The 23529-nt window shown below is 43.6% G+C and overlaps 1 protein-coding gene across 1 annotated transcript; it reads left to right on the top strand.

Moving 5' to 3' along the window:
* Positions 1 to 239: 239 nt before the first annotated feature.
* On the top strand, positions 240 to 21298 carry VPS11 (VPS11 core subunit of CORVET and HOPS complexes). The gene is made up of 16 exons (XM_060179961.1): positions 240 to 474; positions 1779 to 1923; positions 3108 to 3243; positions 4594 to 4757; positions 5699 to 5946; positions 7282 to 7483; positions 7838 to 7989; positions 13144 to 13330; positions 13599 to 13745; positions 13864 to 14052; positions 14149 to 14310; positions 15604 to 15743; positions 15852 to 16054; positions 16196 to 16367; positions 20449 to 20671; positions 20795 to 21298. The coding sequence occupies exons 1-16, from the start codon at positions 284 to 286 to the stop codon at positions 20957 to 20959; spliced, it is 2826 nt and encodes a 941-aa protein (XP_060035944.1). The 5' UTR covers positions 240 to 283; the 3' UTR covers positions 20960 to 21298.
* The last annotated feature ends 2231 nt before the right edge of the window (positions 21299 to 23529 follow it).

Raw genomic sequence — 23529 nt, 5'->3', positions numbered from 1 at the left:
CAATTCACAAAGTGCTTTACAGTACTCATCTTGATCCCTCACTGTCTACACATCATTTATGTAAGAAGAAATTAGTGGGTTCTGATCTTAAAGATTTTTTTTTTTTTTTACCAGTGTGCACCTATGAGAGCTGGCTACTGCGCAAACAGCATTCGGTCCCAGCCTTAACAAGCTGTCATCGCTGACTCCAGGTCTCCCTAGCGACAGTTTCCGGAAGCCGCAGTCACGTGATCACACTGTGCTCATGTGACCGCGCTCCTACGGGCGGGGGCCCTCAGCCAAGATGGCGGCCTACTTGCAGTGGCGGCGCTTCGTTTTCTTCGACAAGGAGCTAGTGAAGGAGCCTTTGGGCAATGATGGCACCACTCCCGGGGCTGCGCCTCCTTCCGGACCCACTACCTCCAAGTTCCTGTGTCTCCCTCCTGGCATTTCTGTCTGTGATTCAGGCCGAGGGAGCCTGGTCTTTGGCGATATCCTTACTTTGGGGCTGTCTCTTCTTTCCCCGGATCCTGAAGAAATCCAGCTGGGATGCATGAGCTGGAATGTCAGTCAGAGGAGTTCGTGTTGCATGCTAAGTTCCTTTAGATGGGTGTCCAGTGTTCCTATGGTGTGAGGGCCAAAAGAAGGAAGTTTACTCTTAATTTGTCGCCTGCTGACAGTTCTGGGAAGTCAGCCTCTCCGAGCTTCAGTTAACCTGGTCTTTAAAGCCACTGTAAAGCACCAATGTGGCAAAATTATCTTAATATCAGTCAAAATGGTGGATAAAAATAGGTTAAAAGGTGACTATATAAAGTAACAGTAGCTCTTTTGCCCATAGATGAGGAGGAAGTGAGACCTGGAGCTTGCTGTCTTGTTCTTCATTTTATTATTTATATTTTAGCTTTTTAAAAAATATTTATTTTCCCTTTTAAAATTTTTTTGTTGTATTTATTATTGTTGTTGATGTCATCATTTTAAGATAGGACAAAGAGAAATGGAGAGAGGAGGTGAAGACAGAGGGAGAGAGACAGAAACCTGCAGACCTGCTTCACCGCCTGTGTAGCGACTCCCCTGCTGGTGGGGAGCCTAGGGCTCGAATCAGTATACTTAGGCTGGTCCTTGCGCTTTGGGCCACGTGAGCTTAACCAGCTACACTACTGCCGGACTCACTTTTTTTTTTTTTTTGCTTGTTTGTCTTTTTTATCTGTTTATTTTTATTTTTTATTTCTTCATTGGGGAATTAATGTTTTACATTCAACAGTAAATACAATAGTTTGTACATGCATAACATTCCCCAGTTTCCCATATAACAATACAACCCCCACTAGGTTCTCTGTTGTCCTTCGTTTGTTTGTTTTTGACCAGAGCACTGCTCAGCTCTGGCTTGCGGTGGTGCAGGGGATTGAACCTGGGATTTTGGAGCCTTAGGCATGAGAGCCTGTTTGCATAACCATTATGCTATCTACCCCTGCCCCTTGTCTTGTTCTTCATATTGTTGCCACTAAGCCCTGGATTTCTTTTTTCACTATTTTTGGGCTGGAGAGTTTAGGGAGATAGCATGTGGAGTTTTACTTTATTGTATTTTTATAGAGAGTGAAAGAAACCATAGCACTAAAGCTTCTTGAATGTAGTGAGGGCTGTGCTCAAACCTAGGTGGTGCATATGGAAAAGCAGCACACTATCCAGCAACTGGACAGGTTTTCTCTAAATTAATTTAAGAGCTGTATGGTGTCTGGGTTCTGGTGTAATTATAAGTATCTCTCCTTGGAAAGGAGTCTCCTTGACTATTCTGTACATATGGAAGGCCAGATCTGGTTTTTGCCTCGCTCCTTACAGCTCTCTAGTTTCCAGGCCTACAAACTACGAGTGACACACCTATACCAACTGAAGCAGCACAATATTCTGGCATCTGTTGGTGAGGATGAACAGGGTATCAACCCATTGGTGAGTACCAGAAAGGAAATAGCAAAAACCTAGAAGCCTGGGAGTGATTGGTTGTTGGATAGTGACTAGCATTCAAACTTAAAATTTTTTAAATTAATTTTTAAAAAATATTTATTTATTGGATACAGATAGCCAGAAATCTAGAGGGAAGGGGATGATAGGGAGAGAGACACCTGTAGCCCTGTTTCACCACTCACAAAGCTTTCCCTCTGCAGGTGGGGATGGGGCTAGAACCTGGGTCCTTGCACATTGTAACATTGTGCTCAACCAAGTGCACCACCAACCAATACCTAAAAAAATGTATTCGGGAGTTGGGCGGTAGCACAGCGGGTTAAGCGCATGTGGCGCAAAGTGCAAGGACCAGCATAAGGATCCAGGTTCGAGACCTCAGCTCCCCACCTGCAGGGGAGTCGCTGCAAAAGCCATGAAGCAGGTCTTCAGGTGTCTATCTTTCTTTCCCCCTCTCTGCCTTCCCCTCCTCTCTCCATTTCTCTCTGTCCTATCCAACAACGACAGCATCAATAATAACTACAACAAAAGGGAATAAATAAATAAATATTTTTTAAAAATGTATTCAGGCGGGTAGTGGTGCACCTAGTAGGGCATACAAGGATCAGGGTTCAAACCCTGGTCTCCACCTGAAATGATGGAAGATTAATTGTCTCTGTTACTCTCTCTCTTCTGTATGTCTTTCTCTTTCTCTGTCTCTATTAGAAAAAAAAGATGACTGTCAGGAGTAGTGGAGTTGTGCAGTGTCATGCAGGCACCAAGCCTCAGTAATAACCCAGGTGGCAAAAAATAGAGTAAAATAAATTCTTTTTTAAAAATTATCTTTATTTATATATCAGATAGAGACAGTCAGAAATCAAGAGGGAAGAGGCTGATAGAGAGGGAGAGAAACAGAGAGACACCTGCAGCCCTGCTTCCCCACTCACAAAGCTTTCCCCCTGCAGGTGGGGCTGGAAACCTGGGTCCTTGCACATTGTAACATGTGTGCTCAACCTGTTGTGCCGCCACCCGGCCCCATAAATTTATTTGTTAACGAGAGAAGGAGGAGGAGGCATAGCCAGAGTATCGCACTGTCATATGTAATGCTAGGGATTGAACTCAGGACCCACCTGAATGAGGGCTACGGTGCTGCCTTTTTAGCTACTAGTGTTTACATTTCTGAGATCTGTTCACAGGTAAAGATCTGGAATCTGGAGAAGAGAGATGGTGGCAATCCACTTTGCACTCGAATCTTTCCTGCCATCCCAGGAACAGAGCCTACTGTCGTGTCTTGTTTGACTGTTCATGAAAATCTCAACTTCATGGCCATTGGTAAGCAGAAAGAAAGAAAGAAACGTCTGATTCTTTTAATCTAGTCATTGAGAGAAAGAGAGAAGCCAGAGCACTACTCTGACATATTCTATTCACTGTTGAGGATTAAGCTTGGAGCCTCAGGTATGAAAATGTTTTACTTTACCACTGAGCTACCTCTTTGGTCCATTGCTCTTTGTAGCTTTTCTTTACAGTTGCTTGCAAATATTTATTTATTTCTGAGAAAGTAAGCAACGAAGAAAGAGGACTAGATGGTTACTCTGTTATGTGCATTGCCAGAGTAAGCCTGTGCTTGAAAGTCCAACACTCCATTCACTGTACCACCTCTTGGGTCACAAGTACTGCTTCTGTAGTTCATCTTCATTAAACAGTGAGATCATACTATAGTGAACTGAAGTTTTTGGGCTATTAAAATTAGGAATAGGAGAACATTTAATTTGTTCTTTGTCATCTGGTCAGTGAGTACCTATTTTCATGTTAGCCACTGGAGAAATTGGGTATGAATAGAATGATTGTGTGTGTATATATATTTGTTATTGTTTTACTTGTTTGTTTTTACCAGAGCACTGCTCAGCTCTAGCTTATGATGGCGTTGGGGATTGAACCTGGAACCTTATCGTGTCTCAGGCATTAAAGTCTTTCTGTATAACTATTATGCTATATCCCCAGCCCAAGATTGTCACTTCTTTTTTTTTTTTTAATTATTTCTTTATTGGGGAATTAATGTTTTACATTCAACAGTAAATACAATAGTTTGTACATGCATAACATTCCCCAGTTTCCCATTTAACAATACAACCCCCACTATGTCATTTATCATCCTTCATGGACCTGTATTCTCCCCACCCACCCACTCCAGAGTCTTTTACTTGGGTGCAATATGCCAATTCCATTTCAGGTTCTACTTGTGTTTTCTTTTCTGATATTGTTTTTCAACTTCTTCCTGAGAGTGAGATCATCCCACATTCATCCTTCTGTTTCTGACTTATTTCACTCAACATGATTTTTTCAAGGTCCATCCAAGATCGGCTGAAAACGGTGAAGTCACCATTTTTTACAGCTGAGTAGTATTCCATTGTGTATATATACCACAACTTGCTCAGCCACTCATCTGTTGTTGGACACCTGGGTTGCTTCCAGGTTTTGGCTATTACAAATTGTGCTGCCAAGAACATATGTGTACACAGATCTTTTTGGATGGATGTGTTGGGTTCCTTAGGATATATCCCCAGGAGGGGAATTGCAGGGTCATAGGGTAGGTCCAAGATTGTCACTTCTAATAAGTGCCTCAGATGCCTTTTTTTTTTTCCCTTCAGCCTCAAAAATCTTCTTTTTCCTACTTACCTACAGGTTTCACAGATGGCAGTGTTACATTAAACAAAGGAGACATCACTAGGGACCGGCATAGTAAATCCCAGATTTTGCACAAGGGCAACTATCCTGTTACTGGACTGGCTTTTCGCCAAGCAGGAAAGACCACTCACTTGTTTGTTGTGACTACTGAGAATGTTCAGGTATGACTAGAACCTCCACTATTAGGGGCATATAGGAAAGGCTTTTCTTTTTCTTTCTTTCTTTTTTTTTTTTTTGCCTCCAGGGTTATTGCTGAGGCTCAGTGCCTGCACCATGAATCCACTGTTCCTGGAGGCCATTTTTTTTCCCCCTTTTGTTGCCCTTGTTTTTGTAGCCTTGTGGTTATTATTGTTGTTGGTAGTGTTGATGCCGTTCGTTGTTGGATAGGACAGAGAGAAATCGAGAGAGGAGGGGAAGACAGAGAGGAGGAAAGATAGGCACCTACAGAGTTGCTTCACCGCCTGTGAAGTGACTCTAGCAGGTGGGGAGCTGGGGGGTTCGAACCAGGATCCTTATGCCGGTCCTTGGCGTTTTGTGCCACGTGCGCTTAACCTGCTGCGCTACCATCCAACCCCCTTCTTTTCTTTTTCTTTTCGATTATTATCTTTATTTATTTTAAAGACACAGTTAGAAATCGAGAGGGAGAGAGACAGAGAGATACCTGCGTCCCTGCTTCACTACTAGCAAAGCTTTTCCCCTGTAGGTGGGGACCTGGGGCTTGAACCTGGATCCTTGTGAATTGTAACATGTGCGCTCAACTGAGAGATACCTGCCATACTGCTCCACTGCTTATGAAGCTTTTCCCTTGCAGGTGGAGACCAGGGACTTGAACCTGGGTTCTTGCACATGGTCACATGCCATTACCTACCTGCCTTTGGAATAGTATTTTGGTAAAACAGTAAAGATTATTGCACTTCTCTTATTTGTAATATTTCTGTACTAGATAGTGGAAGTACAGAGAAAAGAAAATGTGGTCACTGCTCATATATTTGATAGATGTGTGATGGATAATGGAAAACCATTGGGGAAGACTTAGGTACAACATTCTAAAGGATGGGCAGATTCTGCAGTCCTGACTACCTCTCTCTGCTTCTTCTCTCAGTCCTATATAGTTTCAGGAAAGGACTACCCTCGTGTGGAGTTGGATACCCATGGTTGTGGTCTTCGCTGCTCAGCCCTAAGTGACCCTTCTCAGGACTTGCAGTTCATTGTGGCTGGGGATGAGTGTGTCTACTTGTACCAGCCTGATGAACGTGGACCCTGCTTTGCCTTTGAGGGCCATAAGCTCATTGCTCACTGGTTTAGAGGCTACCTTGTCATTGTCTCTCGTGACCGGAAGGTTTCTCCCAAGTAAGTACTCAAGGGGGAAGGGAGAGAAGACTGAGTTTTTGTTTTTTTTTTCATCAGAGCACTGCTCAGTGCGGGGAATTGAACCTGGGACTATGGAGCCTCGGGCATGAGAGTGTCTTTGCATAACCATTATGCTATCTACCCTGCCCAAGAAGGCTGAATTTATTTTCAAGAATTAACCTGATTTTTCTTTTTATTTATTTATTTATTTATTTATTTATTTATTTATTTATTTTGCCTCCAAGGTTATCTCTGGGGCTTGGTGCCTGCACTGCAAATCTGCTGCTCCTAGAGGTCCTCCCCCCCATTTTGTTGCCATTGCTGTTGTTTTTGTTGGATAGGACAGAGAGGAATAAAGAGAGGAGGAAGAGAAAGATAGACACCTGCAGACCTGCTTCACTGCTTATGAGGCGACCCCCCTGTAGGTGGGGCTTGAACCGGGATCCTTATGCTGGTCCTTGGGCTTTGTGCCACGTGCGCTTAACCCACTGAGCTACTGCCTGGCCTCCTGAATTAACCTGATTTTAAAATCCTACTGCTTAGGTCTTGCCAATCTCCTATAGGTTGTGCTTACACCTAGACTAAGTTGTGATGCTTTCAAAGTTGTGTGTTTTTGCTACAGACATTGATTGTACAGCTCTGGTGCACTAGAATGTGCGAGGGAATTTGAGATGTGGTCTTTCTTTTCTTCTTTTCTTTTCTTCTTTTTTTTTTTTTTTCCAGAGCACTGCTCAGCTCTGGCTTATGATGGTATGGGTGATTGAACTTGGGACCTCGGTGCCTCAGGCATGAGAATCTGTTTGCCTAATCATTATGCTATCTCCCCGCCTGTCCTTTTATTTTCTAGTCAAAAGAAATTGGATAGAAGACAAGGGACTGAGTAGTAGAAAAATTGTGAAGAGCAGGAAATTACATATATATATATATATATTCTGAATCACTGGAAAGGGGAGGGTAGATTCTCTGTGTGATGTAAATAATTCATGTCAGATGTTGGCTTATTTTCGTTCAGTGCCACGCACAGGGACTCAAATACACCAGGCATAGGTTACTTCTTTGTCAAATGAGTGGATATCAGAATAGACTTAATTTTTTATTCTATTGCCTATACTAATTATAACATACTAAAGACCAAGTTCAGGTCTCTATGTTCTTTTCTTCCAACTGCTAGCACAGTGCTGCATATTATAGACTTTTCTGCTAGGGGGAGCCAGGGAGGTGATTTGTTCTGGATTAAATGAGCAGCACCAAAGTTTTCATGGGAAAGGAAATTCAGGAGAGCTGAGGTGTAGAGGTGGTACAAACATCTGGTGTTTTGTTTTGTTTTCCACACAGGTCAGAGTTTACCAGCAGGGACTCACAGAACTCTGACAAGCAGATTCTCAACATCTATGACCTGTGCAACAAATTCATAGCCTACAGTGCTGTCTTTGAGGATGTAGTGGATGTGCTTGCCGAGTGGGGCTCCCTGTACGTGCTGACGCGGGATGGGCGGGTCCACGCACTGCAGGAGAAGGACACACAGACCAAACTGGAGGCAAGGCCACCAGGTTCCCAGAGCTGGCCACAGGCACCCAGAAGCAACTAAGGAACAGGTTCCCCATGTCATTTTGACCAAGTTTCCTTCCTTTTGGGTCCTCCCATTACACGGTTTCCTTAAGATAACACTGCAAGTAAGATGACTTGGAATGAGGTCTTAGAGGGAAGTAATGGCTGGAGCTCGAGGATATGCTCTAGGCTCACTGTGTCTGCAGAGATCCCCATGTATTGAGATAAGGTGTATCTGAGTAGTCTCACTCTCAGATTTAGGCTGTCTAGCAAAAGTATAATGGGCAGATTTTAGGCAAGTGCTTTCTTAGGGTTGCTACCAATTTTCTAATCTCTCTTCTAGATGCTGTTTAAGAAGAACTTATTTGAGATGGCCATTAACCTGGCTAAGAGCCATCACCTAGACAGTGATGGGTTGGCCCAGATCTTCATGCAGTATGGGGACCATCTCTACAGCAAAGGCAACCATGATGGAGCTGTCCAGCAGTATATCCGGTGAGTCTGGACCCACTTTAAGATAAGAGCCCAGAGCAGCCTGGGAGGTGGTACAGTGGATAACCATTGGACTCTCAGGCATGAGGTCCTAAGTTTGATTCTTGGCATCCCATGTGCTGGAGTGATACTCTGGTTTTCCCTCTGTTTCTCCTCTTTTTCTCATAAATAAGTAAATTAATTATGAAAATAAATAAAAGCAAACAGCATGGCAGGAGGGAGGGTGTGTGTGTGTGTTACACAATGGAGACAACACTGGATTCTTAAGCATGACTGAGTTAAACACCTAGAATCCCCTGCGCCAGGGTGATGCACTGGTTTTTGTTCTTCTGTTAGCAAATAAATCGATAGGGGCTGAGTGGTGGTACACCTGGTTGAGCATATACATTACCATGCACAAAGACCTGGGTTCGAGCCCCTTATTCCTACCTGCAGGGGGGAAGCTTCAGGAGTGGTGAAGTAGGTCTTCAGATGTCTATCTTTCTCTTTTCCTCTCTGTGTCCTCCTCCCCCTTTAATTTCTCTGTCCTATTAAAAAAAAAAAAAAAGACTAGAAAGACATTTAAAAAATCACTTTGGTCCAGGAGGTGGCACAGTAGATAAGTCGTTGGATTCTCAAGGACGAGGTCCCAAATTCAGTCCCCAACAGCACATATACTAAATGATGTCTAGTTCTTCCCCTCTTTCCTCCTATCTTTCTCATTAATAAAAAAATAAATTTTTGAGGGCCAGGTGTGCTGCATCGAGTTAAGCACACATAGTAAGGAGTGCAAGGACCCATGTAGGAATCCTGGTTTGAGCCCCTGGCTCCCCACCTGCAGGGGAGTCACTTTACAAGCAGTGAAACAGGTCTGCAGGTGTCTCTCTCCCTCTATCTCCCCTCATCTCTCAATTTCTCTCTGTCCTATCCAGTAAAATGGAAAAAAAAAAAAAAAAGGCCTCCAGGAACAGTAGATCTGTAATGTTGGCTCTGAGCCCCAGTGATAACCCTGTAGGCAAAAATAAAATAAAAATAAATAAATAATTTATTTATTCCCTTTTTGTTGTCCTTGTTTTTTATTGTTGTAGTATTATTGTTGTCGTCATTGTTAGGACAGAGAGAAAATGATAGAGGAGGGGAAGACAGAGAAGGGGAGAGAAAGAGAGACACCTGCAGACCTACTTCACCACCTGTGAAGCGACTCCCCTGCAGGTGGGGAGACAAGGCCTTGAACCAGGATCCTTACTCTGATCCTTGTACTTAGTGCCACCTGAGCTTAACCCTCTGCGCTATCACCCAACTCCCATAAATAAATTATGTAAAAAAAAACAACGATTGATTTGGGAGTTGGGCGGTAGTGCAGCGGGTTAAGTGCACATGGCGCAGAGCACAAGGACCATCATAAGGATCCGTTTTCAAGCCTGGCTCCCCACCTGCAGTAGAGTTGCTTCACGGGTATGAAGTAGGTCTACAGGTGTCTGTCTTTCTCTCCCCCTCTGTCTCCCTTCCTCTCTTGATTTCTCTCTGTCCTATCCAACAACAACAGCAACAATGACAACAATAATAATAACAACAACAAGGGTAACAAGGCCAACAAAATGGGAAAAATGGCCTTCAGGAGCAGTGGATTTGTAGTGCAGCAATAACCCTGGAGGCAAACAACAACAACAACAACAACAAAACAATGATTGATATAAAAATAATAAATAATCACCCTTATGAAGGATAGAAAGTTCTTAAAAAATAAGAAATAGGGCGTCGGGCGGTGGTGCAGTGGGTTAAGTGCATGTGGTGCAAAGCGCAAGGACAGTGTAGGGATCCCGGTTTGAGCCCCCGGCTCCCCACCTGCAGGGGAGTCACTTCACAGGCGGTAAAGCAGGTCTGCAGGTGTCTGTCTTTCTCTCTGCCTCTGTCTTCCCCTCCTCTCTCCTTTTCTCTCTGTCCTATCCAACAACGAACAGCATCAACAATGGCAGTCATAATAACCACATAATAATAATAATAATAACCACAACGAGGCTACAACAACAAGGGCAACAAAAGGGGGAAAAAATGGCCTCCAGGAGCGGTGGATTCATGGTGCAGGCACCAGGCCCAGCAATAACCCTGGAGGAAAAAAAAAAAAAAAGAAAAGAAATAGTACCAAGGCAAGACTGTAAGAGATTAGTACCCTCCCACCTGCAGGGGCGTCACTTCACCAGCAGTGAAGCAAGTCCGCAGGTGTCTTTCTCTCCCTGTCTTTCCTCTCTGTCTTCCCCCCTCTCCATTTCTCTCTGTCCTATCCAACAATGACAACATCAATAACAACAACAATAATAACTACAACAATAAAGTAATAAGGGCAATAAAAGGGAATAAATAAATATAAAAAAGAGACTAGTGGGAGTCAGGCGGTAGTGCAGCAGGTTAAGTGCATGTGGCATAAAACACAAGAACTGACATAGGATCCTGGTTTGAGCCCCTGGCTCCCCACCTGCAGGGGGTTCACTTCATGAAGACATCAATAACAACAATATTAACTACAACAACAATAAAAAAGAAGGGCAACAAAAGGGAAAATAAATATAAAAAAATACAGAGACTAGTACCCTTGAATTTCAAGTTTTTTTTTTTATATTTATTCCCTTTTGTTGACCTTGTTTTATTGTTGTTGTTATTGATGTCGTTGTTGGATAGGACAGAGAGAAATGGAAAGATGAGAGGAAGACAGAGGGGGAGAGAAAGATAAGACACCTACAGAGCTGCTTCACCGCCTGTGAAGTGACTCCCCTGCAGGTGGGGAGCTGCTTAACCCCGCTGCGCTACTGCCCAATTCCATTTCTTTCTTTGTCTCTTTCTTTCTTTCTTTCTTTCTTTCTTTCTCTCTTTTTCTCTTTCTTTCTTTTTTTTTTTTTTAACAAGAATATTGCTTAGCTCTGGTTTATGGTGATGCAGGGAATTAAACCTGGGATTTTGGAGTCTTAGACATGAAAGTCTTTTTTTTTTTTTTATTGGATAGAGACAGAGAGAAATTGAGAGACAAGGGGGAGATAGAGAGGAAGAGAAACAGAGAGACACCTGCAGACCTGCTTCACCGCCTGTGAAGCGACTCCCCTGCAGGTGGGGAGCCGGGAGCTTGAACCGGGATCCTAACTGGTCCTTGCGCTTTGTGCCACGTGCGCTCAACCTGCTGTGCTACCACGCAACTTCCTAGACATGAAAGTCTTTTTGCATAACCTCTATGTTGTTTTCCATCCCAGTACTACCCTTTTTCCTTTTTTATTTTTGTTTTTTAAACTTTTTTTTTTTTTTTTTAACCAGAGCACTGCTCAGCTCTGGTTTATGGTGGTGCAGGTGATTGAACTTGGGACTTTGGAGCTCAGGCATGAGAGTCTGTTTGCATAACCATTATGTTATCTACCCTCACTTTTTAAATTTTTATTTGTTATTAATTGTTTGTTACAAGATTTTAAGATTACATTGTATAGTTCCACACCACACCTACCAAACCTTTTTCCTTTTTTAATATATTTGTTTATTTATTATTGGATAGAGACACAGAAATTGAAAGGATAGGGGGAGATAGAGAGGGAGGGAGAAAGACAGAGAGACTGCAGCACTGTGTTATTGCTCGTGAAACTTTCCCCTTGCAGGTGAGGACCAGAGGCTTGAACCTGGATCCTTGTACACTGTAATGTGTGCCCTTAACCAGGTGCGCCACTGCCTGACCATCCTTTTCTCTTTAAAGAAGCAGGTCAAAATGAATATATATATTTTTAAATTAAAAAAAATATTTATTCCCTTTTGTTGCCCTTGTTGTTTTATTATTGTTGTTATTGATGTCATCATTGTTAGATAGGACACAGAAAAATGGAGAGAGGAGAGGAAGACAGACACCTGCAGACCTGCTTCACCACTTGTGAAGCGACTCCCCTGCAGGTGGGGAGCCAGGGGCTCGAATCAGGATCCTTACTCTGGTCCTTGCACTTTGCGCCACCTGTGCTTAACCCTCTGTGCTGCCACTCAGCTCCCCAAAATGAATATTAATAAAGGTCAGGCTGAAGTTTAAAATGACAGGTATCATCAGTCTGACTGTATGGTGGTTCTATAATATTTGAGCCTAGCCATTTATTTTCATATAATTCACCTTTCACTCTGGGCATCAGTTTCTGCAGAAGGGAAAAAAAGAATGATTCTTGCATTGGGGAAAAAGCTTGGTTGATAGAGCATCAGATTTGCATGTTTAAAGTTCTTGTTTAGATCCCTGGCACCACATGTCATGCTCTTATTTAATGTTCTCTTTCCTTCTCTCTGCTTCTTGTGATACTCTCACTCATGTAATAAATAAATCTAAAAACCAACAAGCAAAACAAAACAGAAAAACAGCTTGGGAGGTGGCTTAGTGAGTATGAGATCCCTGAGTTCAAACCACAGCATTGCATCTGCCACAGTAATGTTTTGCTTCTCCCTCCACCTTTCCCTGGTGGAGCCCATTTCTCTCCCTCAGCACAGGTTTCAGCCTGACTGGCCACCTGTCTTTGTATCAGTAGTTAGGTGTGTGTCTCTCAGATTTATCTATTATTTTATTTTTTTGCCATAAGGGTCATCGCTGGGGCTCAGTGCCTGAATGATGAATCTACCACTCTTAGGGGCATTTTTTTTCCCTTCTACAGGACTTTCCCCCTCAGATGGAGAATAGGAGTTCGTATTTGGGTCCTTGCACTTGGCAATGTGTGCATTCCAGCAGGTGTGCCACTACCTTGCCCCATTCTAGCCTCTTTCCCAACCTTCCCAGAATTCCTGCTTCCTGCCAGGTTTGGAGGCCAGTGCTCTGGAGCCTTGCTGCTCAATGTGGGCCAGAGTGTAGTAGCATCAGCTTCACCTGGGACTTTCTTCAGAAGGCTGACTCACAGGCCTCATCTCAGACCCAATGAAACATTTTGCATTTTAAGAAAATTTGGGGCAGGGGTAGATAGCATAATGGCTATACAAAGAGACTCTCATGCCTGAGGTTCTGTCAAATCCCAGGTTCAATCCCCCACACCACCATAAGCCAGAGCTGAGTAGCGCTCTGGTAAAATAATAATGATGATGATGATAGTAATATAAATTAATAAAATTTGTAAATTCTATTTAATGTATATGAACATTTGCAAAGGTCACAGATCCTATTGACATTCGATGTATATGTCTCCCTAGAACCATTGGAAAACTGGAGCCGTCCTATGTGATCCGAAAGTTTCTAGATGCTCAGCGCATCCACAACCTGACCGCCTACCTGCAGACTCTGCACCGGCAGTCCCTGGCCAATGCTGACCACACTACCCTGCTGCTCAACTGCTACACTAAGCTCAAGGACAGCTCGAAACTGGAGGAATTCATCAAGGTGCTGGGTGGTGGGAGGGAGTGGGGTTGAGTGGGTGCAGATTTCTCTCGGGACTCAGTCACCTCAGGCATGAGGTGATTCCATTAGGCTTTGCCCTCTTTGGGGAATCACAATTCTACTTTGAAGAAAGAGGTACCTCCCAGTCCTAAAAGTACAAGCTTTAATATTACCTTAAGAGTCTGGTGTTAGAATCAGATACAGGCTTTGTCTTTCTTCCCCATCCACAAAAATCTTGTGTGAATAAATTTGTCTGATATCACCTTGGCAGACAAAGAGTGAAAGTGAAGTCCACTTTGATGTGGAGACAGCCATCAAGGTCCTCCGGCAGGCTGGCTACTACTCCCATGCTCTCTATTTGGCTGAGAACCATGCACATCATGAGTGGTACTTGAAGATCCAGCTAGAAGACATCAAGGTAGGTGAGCCTTGTTTGTACACAATCTTGTTCTTTTTCTAGGACTGGAAAGAAGAAAATGCTCCCTGGTGAGTGAGACAAGAACATGCACTTAACTCTGCCCTTCTGTGCTCTACAGAATTATCAAGAAGCCCTCCGGTATATTGGCAAGCTGCCTTTTGAGCAAGCAGAGAGCAATATGAAGCGCTATGGCAAGATTCTTATGCACCATATACCAGAACAGACGACCCAGTTGCTGAAGGGACTCTGTACTGACTATCGACCCAGCCTTGAAGGCCGAGGTGATAGGGATACCCCAGGCTGCAGGGTAAGGCATTAGGAAGAATGACTTTTAGAAGCAGTGTTCAGCTTAAGGATGCCAACCCCCTCATGTGACCTCTTCTCTCCCCTCTTGTGTTCCTAGGCCAACTCAGAGGAGTTCATCCCCATCTTTGCCAACAATCCACGGGAACTGAAAGCCTTCCTAGAGCACATGAGTGATGAGCAGCCTGACTCACCACAGGGCATCTATGACACACTTCTGGAACTTCGACTGCAGAACTGGGCTCATGAGAAAGATCCACAGGTGAGGCCATGCAAAAGCTGCAGGGGAAAAAATAATTCTTTCATCTTTTCCCCACATTCTTTTATTTATTTATTTATTTATTTATTTAATTTCTTTATGATAGAGCGTGAGAAACAGAGAAATAGAGGGAAAATTGAAAAGGAGAGACATCTGCCACACTGCTCCATTGATTTTGAAGCTATTCTGCTGCAGGTGGGGGTGGGGGTTTGAACATGGCTCCTTGAGCATGCTAATGATAGTAATATGTGCACACTTCTTCCCAGATATTCACCTACCTTCCATCCTCCCTCCCTTTTCCTCCCTTCTTCCCTCTCTCCCTTCCTCCTTCCATTTCTTCATTTAATTAATTAATTAATTTGGTAGAGGCAGAGTGAAAGAGACCATAGCACTGAAGCCTCCTCCAATATGCTGGGGGCTGGGCTCAAGCGTTTGTTGTGTGCATGGCAAATTTCCATGAGTAGAACATTTCTTAGCTTTGCATTTCATGATACCAGGGGTTAAACCTGAAGTCTCTGGGGACTTTAGTACACAAGTCCAGTTCACAACTGCTCTACTATCTTTCTTTCTTTTTCTTTTTTTTTCCTCTTATGGAATTTATTTATTTATTTATTAATGAGAAAGATAGGAGGAGAGAGAAAGAACCAGACATCACTCTGGTACATGTGCTGCTGGGGATTGAACTTGGAACCTCATGCTTCAGAATCCAATGCTTTATCCACTGCGCCAGCTCCCAGACCACTCTACTATCTTTCCGACCTTGTCTTGCCACATTCTTTGTGGGGGAAAAAAAAATTATTCATTTGTGTGTGTATTTTTTATTTGGTTTTATTTTTATATTTATTATTATTTTTTACTAGAGTTCTGCTCAGCTCTGGCTTATGGTAGTAATGGGAATGGAAACAGCTCTTTGCTGCCTCAGTCATAAGAGTCTTTTTGCACAGCCATTCTGCTATCTCTCCAGTCCTTATTCATTTATTGTAATGAGGGAAAGAAGACAGAAAGAGAGACCAGAACACTGCTTATCTCTGGTCTATGATGGTGCTAGGGATTATACTTGAGATCTTATAACCTTAGACATAGAAGTCTTTTGCATAATCATTATACTGTTTCCCCTGCCCAGGTCTTATTCTTGACCAGTAACATCTCACTTTGGGGCTAAGTGGTCCTCAGTGAAGTAGAAATTGAACTAAGGGAAAGAAGTTGGCTCAATTAACTTAGCTTGAAGCCAGGAGGTCCTGTGATTTTTCTCCTTTTCCCCTTATGCCCAGCAGCTTTATTCTTCTCCTTCCCTAGGTCAAAGAGAAACTTCATGCAGAAGCCATCTCCCTGCTAAAGAGTGGCCGCTTCTGCAATGTCTTTGACAAGGCCCTGGTCCTCTGCCAGATGCACGACTTCCAGGACGGTGTCCTTTATCTCTATGAACAGGGAAAGCTGTAAGAGCTGAGGGGGAGGGGGAACTTGTGGGAAAGGGGTGGTGGTAGTGGATCCAAGGAAAGGCCTGGGCACCACTGAGATGTGAGATGTGTCTGTGCCTGGCCCAGATTCCAGCAGATCATGCACTACCACATGCAGCACGAGCAGTACCGGCAAGTGATTGCAGTGTGCGAACGCCACGGGGAACAGGAGCCCTCTCTATGGGAGCAGGCTCTCAGCTACTTTGCCCGCAAGGAGGAGGACTGCAAGGAGTATGTGGCAGCTGTGCTCAAGCATATTGAGAACAAGAACCTCATGCCACCCCTTCTAGGTACTGGAGGGGGACGAAATGGGTGGGTGGGAGGCTCTGGCTGCTGCCAATCAGAGGTTCTGGGACAGGTTTCCCTTCAACTCTCTCCAGAGGGTACTACTCGGTTCATCATCATCTTTCCTCTTGACCCCCCAATTGCAGTGGTACAAACCCTGGCCCACAACTCCACAGCCACCCTCTCTGTCATCCGGGACTACCTGATCCAAAAACTGCAGAAGCAAAGTCAGCAGATTTCACAGGATGAGCTCCGGGTAAGGCGGTACCGAGAGGAGACCACCCGCATCCGTCAAGAGATCCAGGAGCTCAAGGAGAGGTACTTCTCCACAGAATGCCACCTAGTGTTTTTTTGTTTTTGTTTTTGTTTTTTTAACCAGAGCACTGCTCAGCTCTGGTTTATGGTGGTGTGGGGGATTGAACCTGGAACTTTGGTGTTTCAGGCATGAGAGTCTCTTTACATAACCATAATGCTATCTACTCCCACTCCCAGTGCTTTTCATAGAAGTCTCTGTGATTAGTTTTGGGTAAACAGCATAGTGGTTCAGATTCTTTTTTCTCTTTTTTTTAAAAAATTTCTAAGGGGCAGGAAGGCTCGCTCACTAGGTAGGTACCTGCATTTCTGTACATACAGCCTATGTTTGAGCCCTGCCAGCACAGGGCAAGTGCTGTGACAGTGGAATCTCGAATGTATGAGATCTCAACTCCACAAAATATAAATAAGTAGAAATGATTTACTGTGCTGGGGAGACAGCATAATGGTTACGCCAAAAGATTTTCATACCTGAGGCTCTGAGCCACCACTATAAGCCAGAGCTGAGCAGTGCTCTGGGATATCTATTTCATTAAGATAAAATATTTATAAAAAATGATTTTTATAGAGGTCATTTGGTATATGGAGGATATTGTTGTAGCAGGTGCTTTTCTTTTTGTATGTGCCAGCATCTTACCTTTTAATTCCTTTTTTTTTCATTTTTTATATTCCTTTTTGTTGCCCTTGTTGTTTTATTGTTGTAGTTATTATTGTTGTTGATGTCATCATTGTTGGATAGGACAGAGAGAAATGGAGAGAGGAGGGGAAGACAGATGGGGGGAGAGAGATAGACACCTGCAGACCTGCTTCACCGCCTGTGAAGCGACTCCCCTGCAGGTGGGGAGCCGGGGGCTCGAACCAGTATACTTATGCCAGTTCTTCCACTTTGTGCCACCTGTGCTTAACCTGCTGCGTTACTGCCCGACTCTTCCTAATTCCTTTTTGTTTGTTTGTTTGTTTGCTTTTGTTTTTGGCCTCCAGGGTTATCTCCAGGGCTCAGTACCCACACTACAAATCCACTGCTTCTAGAGGTCATTTTTTCTATATTGTTACCCTTGTTATTATTGCTGTTGTTGTTGTTGGATAGGATAGAGAGAAATAAAGAGAAATGGGGAAGGTAGAAAAGGGGAAAGAAAATAGACACCTGCAGACCTGCTTCACCACTTGTGAAGCAACCCCCCTGTAGGTGGGGAGCCAGGGGCTCAAACTGGGATCCTTATGCTAGTCCTTGCGCACCGTGAGCACTTAACCTGCTGTGTTACCGCCCAGCCCCTTACTCCCTTTTTAAAGATTTCTGGGGAGTGGGGAGAACCAGAACATCATTCTGGCATATGCAATTCTGAGGATCAAACACTACCTACTGTACCTAACCTTCCAGGTCACACCGTTTTGTTCTTTCATATTTGTGTATGTGTTTTTTTTTTTTGCCACTAGGGTTATCACTGGGGTTTGGTGCCAGCACTATGAATTCACTGCTCCTGGTGGCCATTTTTTCCTTTTTTTTTTCCCTCTTTATTTCTTTCTCTCTATTTTTTAAAGATTTTATTTATTTATTTATTAATGAGAAAGATAGGAGGAGAGAAAGAACCAAACATCACTCTGATACATGTGCTGCCGGGACCGAACTCAGGACCCCATGCTTGAGAGTCCGGTGCCTTAGCCATTGCACAACCTCCCAGACCACCTTTCTCTCTCTATATTTTTTTTTAACTTTTTTTTAATATTTATTTTATTTATTTTTTCCCTTTTGTTGCCCTTGTTGTTTTATTGTTGTAGTTATTATTGTTGTTGTTGTTGTTGGATAGGACAGAGAGAAATGGAGAGAGGAGGGGAAGACAGAGAGGAGGAGAGAAAGATAGACACCTTCAGACCTGCTTCACCGCCTGTGAAGCGACTCCCCTGCAGGTGGGGAGCCGGGGTTCGAACCGGGATCCTTATGCCGGTCTTTGTGCTTTGCGCCACCTGCGCTTAGCCCACTGTACTACAGCCCGACTCCCTCTCTCTCTATTTTTTTACTGGATAAGACAGACATTTAGGGGAAAAGAAGATAAAGAAATGGAGAGAGAACAAAAGACACCTGCAGACCTACTTCACGCCTAAAGTGTCCCTCCTGAAAGTAGGGAGTAAGGACTTGAACCTATGTCCTTGTGCATGGTAGCATGTGCATTTAACCTGGTGTACTATTGCCTGCCACCGCCACCCCCTCAGATTTTTTAACAGTTTTTTTTAATTTTAAAAAATATTTATTTTATTTTTGAGAGAGATGCAGAGAGAGAAAGAGGCAGAGAGAAACACCAGAGCCCTGTTCAGCTCTGGCTTATGGTGGTATGGGGGACTGAACCTGGAATTTTGGAGCCTCAGGCATGAGAGTCTTTTTGCATAACCATTATGCTGTCTCCCCCACTCAGTAATTTTTTTATTTATGAAATGGAGATATTGATAAGACCATAGGGTAAGAGGGGTATAATTCAACACAGTTCTTACCACCAGAACTCCCTATCCCATCCACCCCCACTTAGATATTTTTTTAATATGAGAGAGTCCAAGGCATTTGACTGCCCTTTATAATGTTTGTTTCTTTTTATGTGGTATTGGAGGTTGAATCCAGGGCCTAGCCTGTGCTTTACTGCTGAATCACCACCCTGGCTCTTTTAATTTACCTTTTAATTTAATTAATTTTTTTTTTATGTGCGTGGAACTAGGTCCTCACATGTGTGATTCATTGCTTCCAGACCATTTATTTATTTTTATTGGGGAATTAATGTTTTACATTCAACAGTAAGTACAATAGTTTGTACATGCATAACATTCCCCAGTTTCCCATATAACAATACAACCCCCACTAGGTCCTCTGGATCTAGACTATTTCTTCATTAAGATAAGAGACAGAGACAGACACCACAACACAAAAGTTTTCTCCTATTCTATGCATCTTGCATGTGGTGCCTAAACTTGAACCTAGGCCTTACACATGTACACACCTTCTCCAGTGAGCTAGTGCTCTGACCCTTGAATCTACCTTCTTAAAAAAAAAAAAAAAAACATCTGCAGCCCAGGAGGTGGCACAGTGCATGAAGTCCAATTTCAATCCCAGGCACTACACATGACAGAGATGCTTTGGTTCTCTTTCTCATTCATAAATAAGTAAAAAATATTTTTTTTTAAAAAAATCTAAGCTGTGGTTGTAAACTTTTCTGAAATAAAAATTTTCTTTAGAAAATACAGAAAGCAGGTAACCGCTCTTGTTTTTTCTGCCTATAACAAAATATTTACTAGGGAACAATGATTTCCCCATTCTTCAAATGTGACAGTCTAATTGTTCTTAGCAACACAGACAAGAGGTCCTGCCTTCGTGAAGCTTACATTGCGGGGTCAGAGATTGACAGTAGAATAGTATGTGCAAGGACACAGGTTCAAGCCACCCTCCCTATCTGCAGCGGTGAAGCTAATGGTGAAGCAGGTCTGCAGATATCTTTCTTTCTCCCTCTCTATCTCCTCCTCTCCTCTCAATTTCTCCCTGTCCTACCTGTCCTACCCCCCCAAAAAAAAAAAAATAGAGGAAGGTTAAAAAAAAGAAAGAAAAGTCACCAGCAGTGCTTGAGTTGTAGTGCTGGCACCAAGCTCCAGTGATAACCCTGGAGGTGAGAGAGAAAGAGAGAGGGAGAGACATTGACAGTAGATTCTTTAAATAAGTAAAATATAGTACATGATGGTAAGTTCTAAGTGGTTTAATTGGGGTAGGGGGAGTAGGTAGCGTAAGAGGTGTGTATGAAAGAGAGAGAGAGAGAGATTGATTATAAAGTGGCCATGCTTCACTGAAAATGTCAATCTGAGTAAATATTCGAAGGGCCACTTAGTGGAGTTGTGAAAAGTGAAAGAGAGACAAATATTCCCCTGGCTGGCTGTATTTTGCTGTGAGTGTGCTGCAGGCCTAGTGTTGGGATCATCATGTGATAATCAAGTGGTAATCAAGGTAATCCCTAAACAGGGCCATTTCTCCTCATTGACCCGGCTGCCTTCTCTCTCCACTTGGCTTTGAACTTGCCCTCACTGTTGATCACTCTCTTCCGCTGTCTTTTGTTTCTAGTCCCAAGATTTTCCAGAAGACCAAGTGCAGCATCTGTAACAGTGCCTTGGAGTTGCCCTCTGTCCACTTCCTCTGCGGCCACTCCTTCCACCAACATTGCTTTGAGAGCTACTCAGAAAGTGATGCCGACTGCCCCACCTGCCTCCCTGAAAACCGTAAGGTCATGGATATGATTCGGGCCCAAGAGCAGAAACAAGATCTCCATGATCAGTTCCAGCACCAGGTGGGCTTAACCTGGGGGTGGGGCAGACTAGCACTCACAGAGTTTCAAGGGCACTCCATTAGTGCTTCCTCTTCTCATTTGGGAAATGAACACTTCCATTCTGATTCTTTTCTTTTCCTGCAGCTCAAGTGCTCCAATGACACCTTCTCAGTGATTGCTGACTACTTTGGCCGGGGTGTTTTCAACAAATTGACTCTGCTGACTGATCCTCCAGCAGCCAGACTAACTGCAAACCTGGAGACTGGGCTGCAGCGGGACTTGCTCATGCATTCCCGGAGGGGCACTTAAGCAACCTGTGAGAAGGGTTGTGCTAATAGAAGTCCAGCAGTAGAGACACAGGTGGACAGAAGCGAGGCTGTCCTGAAGGAATCAGGCCAACATGCCTAAGACTCCCTCTTACCTGATGCCATAATCCTAAAGACTAAAGGGGACTTCTTTTCCTGCCTCTGAATAGTCTGCTGTTCGTCCTGTTGACTTTTTGAGCAGTGTAGGTCATTTCAGACCAGTGGGGGAGGGCACTTCCACAACCCCTGAATGTGGACAATAACTGCTTTATTCTCCCACCAAGAGCACCAGGCTGTGCTTTGACCCTTGCTCCCAGAGTCTATAAATAAAAGAATATAGTGATTTGCTGGTTGAAGGATTCATTCTATAGGTTGTTTGTTTTAAATATTTTTTATAATATTTATTTCCTTTCTTGTTGCCCTTGTTTTTATTGTCATTGTAGTTATTATTGTTGTTGATGTCATCGTTGTTGGATAGGACAGAGAAATGGAGAGAGGAGGGGAAGACAGAGGGGGAGAGAAAGATAGACACCTGCAGATCTGCTTCACTGCTTTTGAACCGACTCTCCTGCAGGTGGGGAGCCAGGGGCTCAAACCAGGATCCTCACGCCAGTCCTTGCACTTCACGCCACGTGCGCTTAACCCGCTGTGCTACTGCCTGACTACCCCCCCCATGATATTTTTTTAAAAAGATTTTATTTATTTATTAATGAGAAAGTTAGGAGGAGAGAGAGAAAGAACCAGACATCCTCTGGTACATGTGCTGCCGGGGATTGAACTCAGGACCTCATGCTTCAGAGTCTGATGCTTTATCCACTGCGCCACCTCCCGGACCACGATATATTTTTTTAATGTGCTTTTATTAATGTGAAAGAGGAAGAATCAGTGTATAATTCTGGCACATCTGATGTTGGGGATTGAACTTAGACCCTCCAAGTTTATTACTCTAGCCCCTGAGCCACCTCCCAGGCTGTATTCCTGGTGACTTTTCCTTCCCTTCCTATCCCTCTCCCTTCTACAGAATTGACAGTGTTAAATATCATGGTGATGTGATTTATTCTAGTTACTGGTGGGGCTTTGTGGCATGTGGTAGAATTTAATTTACTGAAGAATCTCTGCAAAGGATGCTAGAGCTCCAAGAGCAGCCTGGGCTGAGGTATCTTGACTAACCCTTTGGTTTGTCTAGTCTTTATTGTTCTTATTCTGACAAAGTATTCAAGAAGGAGGCAGATTTTGGTGGGAATCTACTTTCATGATTACTAGAGTATGAACAGGATAAAAAAAAAAGTCTTTACTGAGATAAATTTCCCTCTTTGAAGCTGTCAGCTGAAGTTTGTGTTAGCATGTAATTTGGGTAGCTGTTAGAAAACTGTTCTTGCAGATTCGTTGAAGGAAGTAGCTTGGACATTAGGTAGTTTCTTTTCTTCCTTTTATTATTATTTTAATAAAGGAAAGAGAAGGGTGACATAATGGCTATGCAAACAGATTCTCATGCCTGAGGCTCCATCAGGTAAGTCCCAGGTTCAATCCCCCACACCACCGTAAGCTAGAGTTGAACAGTGTTCTGGTAAAAAAATAAATAAAAGAAAGAGAAAAGGGTCGGGCAGTAGCGCAGTGGGTTAAGCGCACGTTACTGAGCGCAAGGAGTGGCGCAAGAATCCCGGTTCAAGCTCCCGGCTCCCCACTGACGGGGGTGTTGCTTCAGGGGCGGTGAGGCAGGTCTGCAGGTGTCTGTCTTTCTTTCCCATCTCCCCTCCTCTCTCGATTTCTCTCTGTCCTATGCAAGAAGAACAACAGCAATGACAATAATTATAATAATGACAACTAGGGTAACAAGGGCAACAAAAGGGGAAAAATGACTTCCAGGAGCAGTGGATTCGTATTGCAGGCACTAAAAGAAAAAAAAAAAAAAAAAGGAAAGAGAAAGAGACCAAGAAACCACATCACTGAAGCTCTCTTAATTGCAGTAGGGGCCAGGCTTGAACTTGAGTCAGGCACATAACAGGGCAGCACACCCAGGTGAGCTATTTTGCCAGCCCCACTAGGTAGTATTTAGCAGCGGGAGAGTACACTACATTTCTAGTGGCAAATAGTGCATATTTCTGGATTGTCTGACATGAGTTTGAATCTTAGTGTGACCTAAGTCAAATCATAGTTTGACCTAAGTAAACTGATTTTAAAACTGATTTCTGGGAGTCGGGCGGTAGCGCAGCGGGTTAAGTGCAGGCGGCACAAAGCGCAAGGACCAGCATAAGGATCCCGGTTCAAGCCCTCAACTCCCCACCTGTAGGGGAGTCACTTCACGGGCGGTGAAGCAGGTCTGCAGGTGTCTATCTTCCCCCCCCCCCCCCCCCCCCCCCGTCTTCCTCTCCTTTCTCCACTTCTCTCTGTCCTATCCAACAACAACGACATCAGTAACAACAATAACTACAGCAATAAAACAACAAAAGGGAATAAATAAATATTAAAAAAAACCCTCAGTTTAATATGTACATTAGGGATTTTAATACCTACCTTCTATGACTATTACAAAGCCCTAAGGAATGGATAAGTGTCTAGTTCTTTTTTTAAAAA

Source organism: Erinaceus europaeus, chromosome 20 (assembly GCF_950295315.1).
Source record: "Erinaceus europaeus chromosome 20, mEriEur2.1, whole genome shotgun sequence".
Lineage (NCBI taxonomy): Eukaryota > Metazoa > Chordata > Mammalia > Eulipotyphla > Erinaceidae > Erinaceus > Erinaceus europaeus.
Note: the sequence above shows the minus strand (reverse complement) of the source record. Positions and strands in the feature narration are given on the sequence as shown.

Coding starts and splice junctions, on each gene's coding strand:
- VPS11 (XM_060179961.1), top strand. CDS start 284: ATGGCGGCCTACTTGCAGTGGCGGCGCTTCGTTTTCTTCGACAAGGAG. Junction 4,758..5,698: donor TGACTACTGAGAATGTTCAG/GTATGACTAGAA, acceptor TTCTTCTCTCAG/TCCTATATAGTTTCAGGAAA. Junction 16,055..16,195: donor CCTCATGCCACCCCTTCTAG/GTACTGGAGGGG, acceptor CCCCAATTGCAG/TGGTACAAACCCTGGCCCAC.